Consider the following 15,001-nt stretch of genomic DNA (forward strand, 5'->3'; position numbering starts at 1 on the left):
GACGGTATCATTGTATGTGACAGGTTCCTATAAGGTGTCAGGATGTCACTGTCCATTTCTCCATGGAGGAGTGGGAGTATTTAGAAGGACACAAAGATCTTTACAAGGACTTTGTTATGGAGGTTCCTCAGCCCCTCACATCACCAGGTAATAGACAGGACTAAATATACACAGTGTATATTTATATGTAAAGAATTAACTCCCTGTATGTGTTTCCTCCAGTTCTATCCAGTGAGAGGACAACACCAGAGAGATGTCCCTGTCCTCTTCTTCTACTCAACTGTAAACAAGAAGATCCCAATGTTCCTCAGGATCAGCAGGTAGATGGAGAGATCTCATGGCACCTTCTCTCCTTTTCATGTGTAGAAGGCTGTGAAGGTCTTGTGTTCAGTCTTGTTTTATCCACCAGTATTCTGTACTGAATGACCAGTTTATTAGAAATCCTTTCACATTCCGATCTGAAACTTATTAGACTGTCCATTAGCATTCAACCTGCTCTACATAAGACATCTAAATTCTAGTGGAAAAAGGCACCAGATGCTATCGCCCACTAGTGTTTAGTCACAGCTATATATAGTGTGCTGCTCTGCAGGTGTAGGCATGCAGAGATTCCTCATTACTGGGCACAGGCGCCATTAACCCCTTTATGCTGATGCTATTTAGCTGTCTAGGGAAAACCTGTATGTATGTCTTTATGCAACTATTACTGGACTGTGTGTTATACCAGAGGCAGGGCGGGGCCATGACTGGATGTAGTGATCATGTGATGCCGGTAACCACTCAAGAGATTTCTTACATGGGTCTTTAAGATGTTATGTCGTCATCTTCTCCCCATTCAGGTCCCTACAATATCGGATCCTCTCAGTAGAGATCTTCTATATAAGCAAATTCTCCTGAGTGACCCTACAAGGATGAATAGGGAGAGGGACAAGATGACGGAGACGATATTACACCTCATCCTTGAGATCCTCTTCCGGCTTACTGGAGAGGTGAGAGATTCTGATGACGTCACATTACATCATTCTTATCTATGGGAATAACAGATGGACAGAACTGGAGAGGTGAGGACTCTGGAAATGTCTGTAGTGAGATTTATTAATGTGTCTCTCCATAACCAGGATTACACAGTAGTGAAGAAGACCTCTAGTGAGCGCTGTCAGGCCCCTGTGTATGAGGGATGGGGAAGACCCCTGAGCCCAATCACAGGGTTTCCACCTCACTCCCTGATACATGAGGATATCATTAACCAGAAGATCCTAGAACTCACCTACAAGATGATTGAGCAGCTGACTGGAGAGGTGACACTGCTGGGAATGCTGGGACATTATACCATAACGCTATGAAGGGATCAGGGGGATGACGGTATCATTGTATGTGTCAGGTTCCTGTAAGGTGTCAGGATGTCACCTTCTATTTCTCCATGGAGGAGTGGGAGTATTTAGAAGGACACAAAGATCTGTACAAGGACGTCATGATGGAGGTTCCCCAGCCCTTCACAACACCAGGTAATAGGACTAAATACACACGGCCTATAATTATCTGTATGTAAGGAATGAATTTAGTCCCTGTATGTGTTTCCTCCAGGTCTATCCAGTAAGAGGACAACACCAGAGAGATGTCCTCATCCTCTTCATCCACAGGACTGTAAACAAGAAGATCCCAATGTTCCTCTGGATCATCAGGTAGATGGAGAGAAGGTGTTAGAAGGCTGTGAAAGTCTTGTGCCCAGTGTTGTTTTATCCACTAGTAGTTTACACATTGAACGGCCAATTTATTACAGACACTTTCACACTCCTACCTGAAACCAGTTAGACATGTGACCATGGAGTACAGTATAAAGGTGCAGTCAGATGGCTGTATAAATCGGGGTCAAAATGCTGTGAATGTGCTGGCCGGTAACTCTCTGAACCGCAGTGTGACAGCTCCATACATATCGCTGTCACTGTCAGGTTGGGAGAGCCGCCGACCAGTTCATGCACTGCTTTCCAATCTCAGTCTGATTTAGACGTCTGTGCCGTAAATCAGCGTGATCGGTTTTCAGAATGGCAACATTGAGCAATCTGAATTACTTTGAATACTGTCACAGCACAAGTATTTTAAAAATTGACAAACTTATGTTTTTTTTTTTGTTTTTTTTAACATGCAATGATGTGACGAGTATACTGATGAATGATGTGACATGTGATGAATGAGAAATCTTCAAGGTGTTATCTGAGCACGCTCCTGTGCTGACAGAATCTTCGTGCACGTATACTATGCTTCAGGTGCCGTGACATGTCTCTCGGCTGTTCGACCGCTGCAACACATGCAGGGATTGCATGTTTGTTCGGCCCGTTTTCCTTTTTGTCCAGATTGCTTTTTCAAAAATCCAACAAATAGTTTGGATTTTGTTTGATCGTTGTTGTTTTTCCAAATCATCTCACCAAACATCTTCATATGTGTGTGACTCTTACAATTTTATTTTAGGGTAAAGATTTGACCCATATTAATACTACAGGGACATATGTGAGGGGTGATGAGCGGTGTAAAGAGATTTCTACAGATAACCGCACAGGTGAGTAGTGACCACTAAATACATAGCAGTCATAGGTTTTACTCACTGGCTTGTAGAATAACTATAGCTAGATGTTCAATTTGGGGGGTGGGGGGAATTAGTGGGGTAAGAGATGTTGAATTCATTAGGATGTGCATGACACTTAGTCAATTTGTCACATCATCTCAATGGCTCAAGTTAGGACCGGACTGGAGCAGCATTTCTGACGGGCGTAGCTTATGTGTCACGGTGCTGTTCCACGATTTCTCTGTGAAAGGAGCTCCTTCCCCATCCTTCACACTAGGGAGCGCCCTAGTCTATCTGTCCCCGGATTACGGTGGTGATGCTGAGGTCATGTGCCTTGCTGTGCTCCTGATTTACACTTATCTGTTCCCTCTCCCACCCAGGAAGGTGTGATGCTGTGGTGTATAGGATTATACTAACCAGACAGACCAGGGAAAACACACAGGAATAAATGAAAGCTGCAATCATACAAAATACACTTACCAAACAGAGTGGAACATAGGGGAGAGTAATGTAGGTGAAACCAAATAGGAGAGGATTAGGATGAACATGCAAACCAACTCCACTCAGAAACCTCCAGAACAAATCTCCATACAGCGAACAACTACTCCAACTTGCCAGTGGCAAGCATATACCAGAGGGGAGTGTCGAACACAGAACAGCTGAGGCAATTCATGATGGAGAGCTCCAGAAGATTAAGTGACTTGATTAACCATAACATCCTGCACTGTTTATTATGATGGTGAAGCAGTTCTAACTAGTGCAGGAGTTCAGGTAAACATACTCCACAATCTTCTGGCCTCTCTCTGTTGTATTGTCCCCATGACATTATGCTAATGCAGTGGCATACACACGTTGATAAATTATCCCCAAAGCGCTTAAAAAAATTCTTTTTTACACTGCTTTGTACAAAGGTTTCTCCGCTGCATCCATAGCAGGTTTCTGAGCAACTTTAAAGGAGATAACTCTTTGTTCACAGTCCTGCAAATCACAAGTCACTGTGTTCAATGGATGTCTCTAAATATTGTTCTGATGCTTACTAGTGCTGGTGACCTGATATGTAAGGCAAAAACATTACCAGTCACAGGCTTCAATGTTACAGTGAGGGTAGTAAGTATTTGATCCCTTGCTGATTTTGTACGTTTGCCCACTGACAAAGACATGAAAAGTCTATAATTTTAAGGGTAGGTAAATTTTAACATTGAGAGAGAGAATATCAAAAATAAAATCCAGAAATCACATTGTATAAATTATATAAATGTATTTGCATTTTGCAGTGAGAAATAAGTATTTGATCCCCTACCAACCATTAAAGGGAACCTGTCACCCCCAAATGGCTGGTGAGGTAAGCTCACCGGCATCAGGGGCTTATCTACAGCATTCTGTAATGCGGTAGATAAGCCCCCGATGTTACCTGAAAGAGGAGAAAAAGACGTTAGATTATACTCACCCAGGGGCGGTCCGGTGCGGTCTGGTCAAATGGGTGTCTCCGGTCCGCTCTGGCGCCTCCCATCTTCATTCCATGACGTCCTCTTCGGGTCTTTACGCCGCGGCTCCGCCGCAGGCGTACTTTGTCTGCCCTGTTGAGGGCAGAGCAAAGTACTGCAGTGCGCAGGCGCTGGGCCTCTCTGACCTTTCCGGCGCCTGCGCACTGCAGTACTTTGCTCTGCCCTCAACAGGGCAGACAAAGTACGCCTGCGGCGGAGCCACGGCGTAAAGACCCGAAGAGGACGTCATGGAATGAAGATGGGAGGCGCCAGAGCGGACCGGAGACAACCCATTTGACCGGACCGCCCCTGGATGAGTATAATCTAACGTCTTTTTCTCCTCTTTCAGGTAACATCGTGGGCTTTTCTACAGCATTACAGAATGCTGTAGATAAGCCCCTGATGCCGGTGAGCTTACCTCACCAGCCATTTTGGGGGTGACAGGTTCCCTTTTAAGAGTTCTGGCTCCTACAGACCAGTTAGATGCTCCTAATTAACTCTTTACCTGCATTAAAGACAGCTGTCTAATAGTCACCTTTATAAAAGACTCCTGTCCACAGACTCAACTAACCAGGCAGACTCTAACCTCTACAACATGGGCAAGAGCTTTATAAGGATGTCAGGGACAAGATCATGGACCTGCACAAAGCTGGAATTGGCTACAAAACCCAGATGCTGGGTGAAAAGGAGACAACTGTTGGTGCAATAGTAAGAAAATGGAAGAAATACAAAATGACTGTCAATCGACACCGATCTGGGGCACCATGCAAAATCTCATCTTGTGGGGTATCATTGATCATGAGGAACGTGAGAGATCAGCCTAAAACTACACGGAGATAACTTGTTAATGAGCTCAAGGTAGCTGGGACGACAGTCACCAAGAAGACCATTGGTAACACATTATGCCGTAAAGGTTTAAAATCCTGCAGTACCCATGAGGTCCACCTGCTCAAGAAGGCACATGTGCAGGCCCGTGTGAAGGTTGCCAATGAACACCTGGATGATTCTGTGACTGATTAGGAGAAGGTGCTGTGGTTAGATGAGACAAAAATTTAGGTCTTTGGCATTAATTCAACTCGCCGTGTTTGGAAGAAGAGAAATGCTGCCTATGACTCAAAGAACACTGTTAAGCATGGAGGTGGTAACATTGTTTTGGGGGTGTTTCTCTGCTAAGGGCACAGAACTACTTCACTGTGTCAATGGGAGAATGGATGGAGCCATGTACCGTAAAATCCTGCGACAATCTACTTCCCTCCGCCGGGACATTAAAAATGGGTCATGGCTGGGTCTTCCAACAAGACAATGGCCCAAAACATACAGCAAAGGCAACAAAGGAGTGGCTCAGAAATAAGCACATTAATGTCATGGAGTGGCCTAGCCAGTCTCCAAATGTTATTCCCATAGAATACTTATGGAAGGAGTTGAAGCTCCAACTTGCCATGCGGCAACCTCAAAATCTTAATGATTTAGAGATGATCTGCAAATAGGAGTGGCCCAAAATTCCTTCTGACATCTGTGTAAACCTCCTCATCAACTACAAAAAAACGTCTGTGCTTGCCACAATGGTTTTGCCACCAATTATTTAAGTCTTCTTTGCCAGAGGGATCAAATACTTATTCCTCACTGCAAAATACAAATACATTTATATAATTTATAAAATGTGATTTTCTGGATTTTATTTTTGATGTTCTATTTCTCAATGTTAAAATTAACCTACCCTTAAAATTATAGACTGCTCATGTCTTTGTCAGTGGGCAAACTTACAAAATCAGCAAGGGATCAAGTACTTATTTTCCCCATTGAATGTTCTAGAGAATTTTGTCAGCCTAAAAACCTTAATAGCGTTCTTCTTTATATGTTACTAGATGGTTGCCCGATTCTAACGCATCGGGTATTCTAGAATATGTATGGCCACGTAGTATATTGCCCAGCCACGTAGTATATTGCCCAGCGACGTAGTAGATTGCTCAGCCACGTAGTATATTGCCCAGCCACGTAGTAGATTGCCCAGTTACATTGTATATTGCCCAGTGACGTAGTATATTGCCCAGTTACATTGTATATTGCCCAGTGACATAGTATACAGCAGAGCCACATAGTATACAGCACAGAGCCACATAGTATATTGCCCAGTGACGTAGTATACAGCACAGAGCCACGTAGTATATTGTACAGCCCATGTAGTATATTGCCCAGCTATGTAGTATATTGCCCAGCCACGTATGACACAGGTTAAAAAAATTAAAAATAAACATATACTCGCCTTCCACAGGCGCCTTGTAGCACTGTCGCCTGTGTGGGGTGCAGGCGGCATCTTCCGGTCCCAGGGTGTGATGATGTCGCGGTCACATGACCGTGACGTCACGGCAGGTCCTTGTCGTGCAGGACCTGTCATGACGTCGCGGTCACATGACCGTGTAGCGGTCATGGCAGGTCCTTCTGCCAGATCATCCGTGCGACCGGAACGTGCCGGTTGCATCGCAAGGAGCAGGAAAGGCGGTGTAGGTGAGTGTATAATCATTTTTTATTTATTTTTTTATTATTTTTAACATTAGATGTTTTTACTATTGGCGCTGCATAGGCTGCGTCAATAGTAAAAAACTTGGTCACAGAGGGTTAATAGCAGCGGTAACGAAGTGCGTTACCCGCGGCATACCGCGGTCCGTTACAGCCGACATACACCCCTCCGCTCACACAGGGTTAATGCGGGCGCCGGGCAGTGAGTGCGGGGAGTAAGGAGCGACCATTTTCTTCCGGACTGTGCACGTCGCTGATTGGTCGCGTCAGCCATGACAGGCAGCTGGCGAGACCAATCAGCGAACGAATAACAGTTACAGACAGAAGGACAGACGGAAGTTACCCTTAGACAATTATATAGTAGATAATATACTGTTCTAAACATATATATCTGTATGTCAGTACATTCTAATGTAAAATAAAGATGCAAAACAATTACAATAAACATGACATACTTTGTGTAAGTGTGTACAATATAGCAAACAAATGTTATCATGGTAGTCGATAAATGCTGTGACTAAAAATGATTGATTTTGTTTTTAACTATGTCAGTTTGTATAACTATGAAATAAGCATATCATGCACAACTTTGTTTTCCATTCTAAAAATGGAAACATATCGCAAACCAGAAGGATCCCAATATTCCTGTATCTTCATCCGAGATCTTTGTGTTATGAGTGCTGTCCATTCTTCGCTCAGTAGTTGATATTGGTAGCTTTAAAAAATCACTAGATTTTTTTTTCTCTAGTAACCCCCCACGACAGCACACTGGAGGATGTTACCCCTTTCCTAATAGGGACAGGAAATGACAAAAAGGTTAAATAACCCCTCCCACGTCCTCCCCTCAGTGTTCTTTCCTGTCCCTACTAGGGATGAAGAGGTCATCAATGGTGTGATGTGCCTGCAACAGTCATCGGGGGGGGGAAGAGATTCAGGCCAGGCAGCAGGGGAGCAGACTTACCTCTCCTCCCCAAGTGCTGCTCCCATCTCCATTTTGGGCTCAGGACCCCCCCTTCAGTCCGCACCTTCGGATAAGGTCTGTGGGGGATTCTTCCGCTGTAGGCCTCTGGGCTTTCCAGCCCCTCTCCTCCTCTGGCATTGTGGAGTAGTGTGTCGTGCTGGGCGCGCATTCGCAAAGACTTCCGGGTCTGAAGCCGGCTGGCTTCGGCATACAGAGAGGATTTTTGCATTCCACGCTGCAACGTATAGCCAGATTACAACGCAGATGGGTCCCTCCTCCACCCTCCCCCCACACCTGGACATCGGAGGGAGGAGGTCCTCTGATTAGAGATCAGGTGCTGAAGTCCGGTCGCCCATATAAGAACCCCGGACAAGGAAGACATCTAAGGTAAGACCACTGTATGGTAAACAGCATGGAGATGTCAGGTTCCTCTAGCTCTTTGTCTGCAGATCAGAGAGTAGCTGGACTCTAGATGATACAAGAACCAAAATATTCCCTCAAGCAAAAAAGGGGTTCCTGAGTAATAAGTATTAAAACGTAACTTTTACTAAGATTCTAAAAAAGTGCAAACATATAGTGCTGACACAAAGTGCTAGGTGCATACAAACAAACAAAAGACACATAAAAAGGGAGTGTCACCGCCAGAGAGTAATGTCCGATTTAAAGTTTGATACTCGGTCTCTCTTATATATCAAAATAGTGCTTCTGGGTAAATAACCATAATAACAACAAAGCGAACAGTCTATATGTTCACAAAGAAGGTAAATTCACTAAATCTTGACATATATCTTTCATGGTAAAGGGGAATCATGACAATAACACTTGTCCCATTGCACATATGGCTATATTGAAACACATAAAGTGGTTGATACCTCCCAAACAACCACTTTTAAACAATTGTCATGTACCTCCTATTACCCTTCATAGCGGTGGTAACATTTTTATATAACAGCATGCTCATAAATGTGAGAATATATCTCCTTACATATAGCGACCGCACAGCCAAAAAGTAAACAGGATACCGCTTCTGTCATCAAGGGTACATACTTTCACATACGCTGTCACGTGCGCTTCCAGTACATTTCAGATCATTTTATACTCATCTGCCTTCTAACGGTCATCTCACTGACTCGGTACGGTTTGAGTTAGTATGGATCCTTTCAGCGGTTTTCAACCTATATCCGCATTATTCTTTAAAGGTCCATCTTGATGAATAGTGCCTCCCAACTCGTTTCATACAGCTTAGAATCATCGGGGAATGCGTCACCATCATAGCGAGATGCTCATTTGTTATACATGTAAGGAGATATATTCTCACATTTATGAGCATGCTGTTATATAAAAATGTTACCACTGCTATGAAGGGTAATAGGAGGTACATTGTTTAACCCCTTCATGACCTTGCCGTTTTTTGCAATTCTGACCAGTGTCCCTTTATGAGGTAATAACTCGGGAACGCTTCAACGGATCCTAGCGATTCTGAGATTGTTTTTTCGTGACATATTGGGCTTCATGTTAGTGGTAAATTTAGGTCGATAATTTCTGAGTTTATTTGTGAAAAAAAATGGAAATTTGGCAAAAATTTAGAAAATTTCGCAATTTTCACATTTTGAATTTTTATTCTGTTAAACTAGAGAGTTATGTGACACAAAATAGTTAATAAATAACATTTCCCACATGTCTACTTTACATCAGCACAATTTTGGAAACAAATTTTTTTTTTTGCTAGGAAGTTATAAGGGTTAAAATTTGACCAGTGATTTCTCATTTTTACAACAAAATTTACAAAACCATTTTTTTTAGGGACCACCTCACATTTGAAGTCAGTTTGAGGTTTCTATATGGCTGAAAATACCCCAAAGTGACACCATTCTAAAAACTGCACCCCTCAAGGTGCTCAAAACCACATTCAAGAAGTTTATTAACCCTTCAGGTGTTTCACAGCAGCAGAAGCAACATGGAAGTAAAAAATGAACATTTAACTTTTTAGTCACAAAAATGATCTTTTAGCGAAATTTTTTTTATTTTCCCAAGGGTAAAAGGAGAAACTGGACCACGAACGTTGTTGTCCAATTTGTTCTGAGTACGCTGATACCTCATATGTGGGGGTAAACCACTGTTTGGGCGCACGGCAGGGCTCGGAAGGGAAGGAGCGCCATTTGACTTTGTCAATGAAAAATTATCTCCATCGCTAGCAGACACCATGTCACGTTTGGAGAGCCCCTGTGTGCCTAAACATTGGAGCTCCCCCACAAGTGACCCCATTTTGGAAACTAGACCCCCCCCAAGGAACTTATCTAGAAGCATAGTGAGCACTTTAAACTCTCAGGTGCTTCACAAATTGATCCGTAAAATGAAAAAGTACTTTTTTTTCACACAAAATTTCTTTTAGCCTCAATTTTTTCATTTTCACATGGGCAACAGGATAAAATGGATCCTAAAATTTGTTGGGCAATTTCTCCTGAGTACGCCGATACCTCATATGTGGGGGTAAACCACTGTTTGGGTGCACGGCAAGGCTCGGAAGGGGAGGCGTGCCATTTGGCTTTTTGAATGGAAAATTAGCTCCAATCATTAGCGGACACCATGTCGCGTTTGGAGAGCCCCTGTGTGCCTAAACATTGGAGCTCCCCTACAAGTGACCCCATTTTGGAAACTAGACCCCCCAAGGAACTTATCTAGATGCATAGTGAGCACTTATAACCCACAGGTGCTTTACAGAAGTTTATAACGCAGAGCCGTGAAAATAAAAAATAATTTTTCTTTCCTCAAAAATGATTTTTTAGCCCAGAATTTTTTATTTTCCCAAGGGTAATAGGTGAAATTGGACCCCAAATGTTGTTGTCCAGTTTGTCCTGAGTACGATGATACCCCATATGTGGGGGTAAACCACTGTTTGGGCGCACCGCAGGGCTCGGAAGGGAAGGCACGCCATTTGGCTTTTTGAATGGAAAATTAGCTCCAATCATTAGCGGACACCATGTCGCGTTTGGAGAGCCCCTGTGTGCCTAAACATTGGAGCTCCCGCACAAGTGACCCCATTTTGGAATCTAGACCTCCGAAGGAACTAATCTAGATGTGTGGTGAGCACTTTGAACCCCCAAGTGCTTCACAGAAGTTTATAACGCAGAGCCATGAAAATAAAAAATAATTTTTCTTTTCTCAAAAATGATTTTTTAGCCCACATTTTTTTATTTTCCCAAGGGTAACAGGAGAAATTTGACCCCAAAAGTTGTTTTCCAGTTTCTCCTGAGTACGCTGATACCCCATATGTGGGGGTAAACCACTGTTTGGGCACATGCCGGGGCTCGGAAGGGAAGTAGTGACGTTTTGAAATGCAGACTTTGATGGAATGGTCTGCGGGCATCATGTTACGTTTGCAGAGCCCCTGATATGCCTAAACAGTAGAAACCCCCCACAAATGACCCCATTTTGGAAACTAGACCCCCCCAAGGAACTTATCTAGATGTGTGGTGAGCACGTTCAACCCCCAAGTGCTTCACAGACGTTTACAATGCAGAGCCGTGAAAATAAAAAATCATTTTTCTTTCTTCAGAAAAGATGTTTTAGCAAGCAATTTTTTATTTTTGCAAGGGTATCAGGAGAAATTGGACCCCAACAGTTGTTGCCCAGTTTGTCCTGAGTACGCTGGTACCCCAAATGTGGGGGTAAACCACTGTTTGGGCGCACGTCGGGGCTTGGAAGGGAGGGAGCACCATTTGACTTTTTGAACGCAAGATTGGCTGGAATCAATGGTGGCGCCATGTTGCGTTTGGAGACCCCTGATGTGCCTAAACAGTGGAAACCCCTCAATTCTAACTTCAACACTAACCCCAACACACCCCTAATCCTAATCCCAACTGTAGCCATAACCCTAATCACAACCCTGACCCCAACACACCCCTAACCACAACCCTAACCCCAACACACCCGTAACCCTAATTCCAATCCTAATCCTAACCCTAATCCCAACCCTAACCACAACTGTAACCCCAACACACCCCTAACCCTATCCGTAACCCTAACCACAAGCCTAATCTTAACCCTATTTCTAACCCTAGCCCTAATTCCAACCCTAACTCTAATTCCAACCCTAACCCTAAGGCTATGTGCCCACGTTGCGGATTCGTGTGAGATTTTTCCGCACGATTTTTGAAAAATCTGCAGGTAAAAGGCACTGCGTTTTACCTGCGGATTTACAGCAGATTTCCAGTGTTTTTTTTGTGCGGATTTCACCTGCGGATTCCTATTGAGGAACAGGTGTAAAACGCTGCGGAATCTGCACAAAGAATTGACATGCTGCGGAAAATACAACGCAGCGTTTCTGCACGGAATTTTCTGCACCATGGGCACAGCGGATTTGGTTTTCCATAGGTGTACATGGTACTGTAAACCTGATGTAAAACTGCTGCGGATCCGCGGCCAATCCGCTGCGGATCCGCAGCCAAATCCGCACTGTGTGCACATGCCATAACCCTAACCCTAACCCTACCCCTAGTTCTAACCCTAGTTCTAACCCTAACCCTAGTGGAAAAAGAAAAAAAAATATTTTCTTTATTTTATTATTGTCCCTACCTATGGGGGTGATAAGGGGGGGGGGGTTTATTTATTATTTTTTTTATTTTGATCGCTGTGATAGAACCTACCACAGCGATCAAAATGTACTTGTAACGAATCTGCCAGCCGGCAGATTCGGCGGGCGCACTGAGCATGCGCCCGCCATCTTGGAAGATGGCGGCGCCCAGGGAGAAGACGGACCGACTTTGGGAGGCTCGGTAAGTATGAGGGGGTGGTGGGGGGGTGGATCGGAGCACAGGGGGGGGGATCGGAGGACGGGGGGAGCGGACAGGAGCACGGGGGAGCGGACAGGAGCACGGGGGAGCGAACAGGGGGACGGAGGGGGGTACCGGACAGAACGGAGGACTGGGGAGGAGATCGGGGGCGGTGGGGGGGGCCAGAACATGATTTCCAGCCATGGCAGATGCTATTGCAGCATCGGCCATGGCTGGATTGCAATATTTCACCATTTTCATAGGTGAAATATTGCAAATTGCTCTGATTGGCTGTTGAAAGTGCAACAGCCAATCAGAGCGATCGTAGCCACGTGGGGGCAAAGCCACCCCCCTAGGCTGATATACAACTCCCCCTCTCCCTGCAGATCGGGTAAAATAGGAGTTAACCCTTTCACCCGATCTGCAGGGATGCGATCATTCCATGACGCCACATAGGCGTCATGGGTCGGGAAGGGGTTAAAAGTGGTTGTTTGGGAGGTATCAACCACTTTGTGTTTCAATATAGCCATATGTGCAATGGGACAAGTGTTATTGTCATGATTCCCCTTTACCATGAAAGATATATGTCAAGATTTAGTGAATTTACCTTCTTTGTGAACATATAGACTGTTCGCTTTGTTGTTATTATGGTTATTTACCCAGAAGCACTATTTTGATATATAAGAGAAACCGAGTATCAAACTTTAAATCGGACATTACTCTCTGGCGGTGACACTCCCCTTTTTATGTGTCTTTTGTTTGTTTGTATGCACCTAGCACTTTGTGTCAGCACTATATGTTTACACTTTTTTAGACTCTTAGTAAAAGTTACGTTTTAATACTTATTACTCAGGAACCCGCTTTTTTGCTTTGTCTGCAGATCCCAGCACCCTCCCGGTCCCAGGAATTACTCTGGCACTGATGTCCATTCCCTGTGTGCAGGTGTAGAGCTTTATTATTATTATTCTCCCCTGCACCAGGAAGCAAGTCCAAGACCACGGAGCTGTACAGTCTGTACCCAAAAGCTGGCCTCTTCGCATAAGAAGACATTATACAAAGAGTGCACTGAGAAAGTCATCAGGGAAGAGCAAAACCATCCTTGATGGAAGAAATTCAGGGCCTAATTCAACAGGAGATAAAAACCTCCCTAGCCCCTTTTTCCCAGCCCGCACCCTCTCCCAGTGTTCCTCCAGAAGCCAAAATGAGGAAGCTTAATTTAGAGGAGGAAAGGGATGAGGACTCTCAGGATGAAACTTCAATCCCAGATGAACCTCTGGAAGAAGGCGAGTTAATCCTGGACCCAGAGGTCTCCCAACTGGAGAGATATTATTTCTCCTCAGGTAATATAGAGGAACTCCTCACAGCAGTAAGGAGGACCATGGATATTGAGGAGGAGAAGACTGCCCAGACGGTATAGGAAGAAGTGTTCGGGGGTCTCCGTTTTAGGAAAGAAGCAGGTATTTCCCATTCATAAAAACATCCGAGACCTGGTCCAAGAAGAGTGGGAATCCCCAGAAAAGCGACTGACAATTCCAGCGGAGATGAAGGACAGGTTACCTGTAGATGACGAGATGGCATCATGCTGGTCAGAGACTCCAAAGGTCGACGTCCAGATTGCTCGGGTAGCGAATAAGACCACACTACCATTTAAGGATGCCTCACAGTTGAAGGACCCTCTGGAATGCAAAATGGAGAAGCTACTGAGGAAATCATGGGAAACCTCAGCATCTTTAGTGAATACCAATGCCGTATCTACCTATGTGGCCCGATCGATCTACCGTTGGCTGGGGCAGCTGGAGGAACACCTGTCCACAGATACTCCCATAGAGGACATCCTAGCTTCTCTACCTCTCCTCCAGAAGGTAACAGGGTTCCTAGCAGATGCCTTTGCACAATCCGTGAGAGCGGCAGCAAGATCGCCAGGGTTGTCAAACTCTGTGAGATGAGCACTCTGGCTGAGATCTTGGAGCGGGGTCATGACTTCAAAAATGAAGCTGTGTTCTATCCCCTTCAAATGGAAATACATGTTTGGTCCTGTCCTTGATGAGCTGTTAGAAAAGGCTTCGGACAAAAAGAAGACCTTACTGGAACCTAGTAATACTAGGAAAATACCCTTTTGCCCCCAGCAACGGCATACACCTCAGTACAAGGAGAAGAGCAAGTCAGGCCGCTGGAGCTACCCGAAAGGAGGAAAAGACAGAAATCTTTTTCTTCCCCACTCCCAGACACAAAAGAAGCCATGACTCCAACATGGTAGGCGGTTGCATCTCAAACTTCCTTCCGCAGTAGCACAAGATCTGTTCAGATCAATGGACTCTAAGATCAGTCAGGGAAGGAATAAAGACAGAGTTTGCCTCCTATCCTCCAGAAACTGTAACAACAACGCGACTCTCCTCTCCAGAGCTACAATCCACCTTGATAGCGGGAGTAAAATACCTATTATCCACAAAGGTAGTCTCCATAGTCCCGGAAAGGAACAGGGGACATTACTCAAACCTGTTCCTCCTAAAGAAACCAAACAGGTCCCATCAGGTTATAATCAATGACCTTCTGACAGCAAAATGCAATGGTGACCACTCTCTGCTCATTCTTCTCGACCTTTCTGCAGCTTTCGACACTGTTGACCATCCTCTCCTACTCTCTAGGCTCCAATCGCTAGGCATTAAGAACACTGCTCTCTCCTGGTTCTCTTCCTACCTTTCTGACC

At 44.6% G+C, this 15,001-nt stretch overlaps 1 protein-coding gene across 3 annotated transcripts in view; it reads left to right on the forward strand.

Annotated features, from left to right (window-relative positions):
- Nucleotides 1–15,001, forward strand: part of LOC143767217 (uncharacterized) — a 65,483-nt gene that overhangs the window by 19,071 nt on the left and 31,411 nt on the right. For 2 of the 3 annotated variants that reach the window (XM_077255365.1, XM_077255366.1), the window contains exons 4-10: nt 24–147; nt 223–320; nt 840–989; nt 1,119–1,298; nt 1,382–1,505; nt 1,585–1,682; nt 2,467–2,554. In XM_077255365.1, coding sequence (XP_077111480.1) covers nt 24–147; nt 223–320; nt 840–989; nt 1,119–1,298; nt 1,382–1,505; nt 1,585–1,682; nt 2,467–2,554 — 862 coding nt within the window. The remainder of the gene's footprint in view (nt 1–23; nt 148–222; nt 321–839; nt 990–1,118; nt 1,299–1,381; nt 1,506–1,584; nt 1,683–2,466; nt 2,555–15,001) is intronic. The other variant, XM_077255367.1, reaches the window with a different exon arrangement.

The sequence above is a fragment of the Ranitomeya variabilis genome, chromosome 4 (genome assembly GCF_051348905.1).
Source record: "Ranitomeya variabilis isolate aRanVar5 chromosome 4, aRanVar5.hap1, whole genome shotgun sequence".
In the NCBI taxonomy this organism is placed as follows: Eukaryota; Metazoa; Chordata; class Amphibia; order Anura; family Dendrobatidae; genus Ranitomeya; species Ranitomeya variabilis.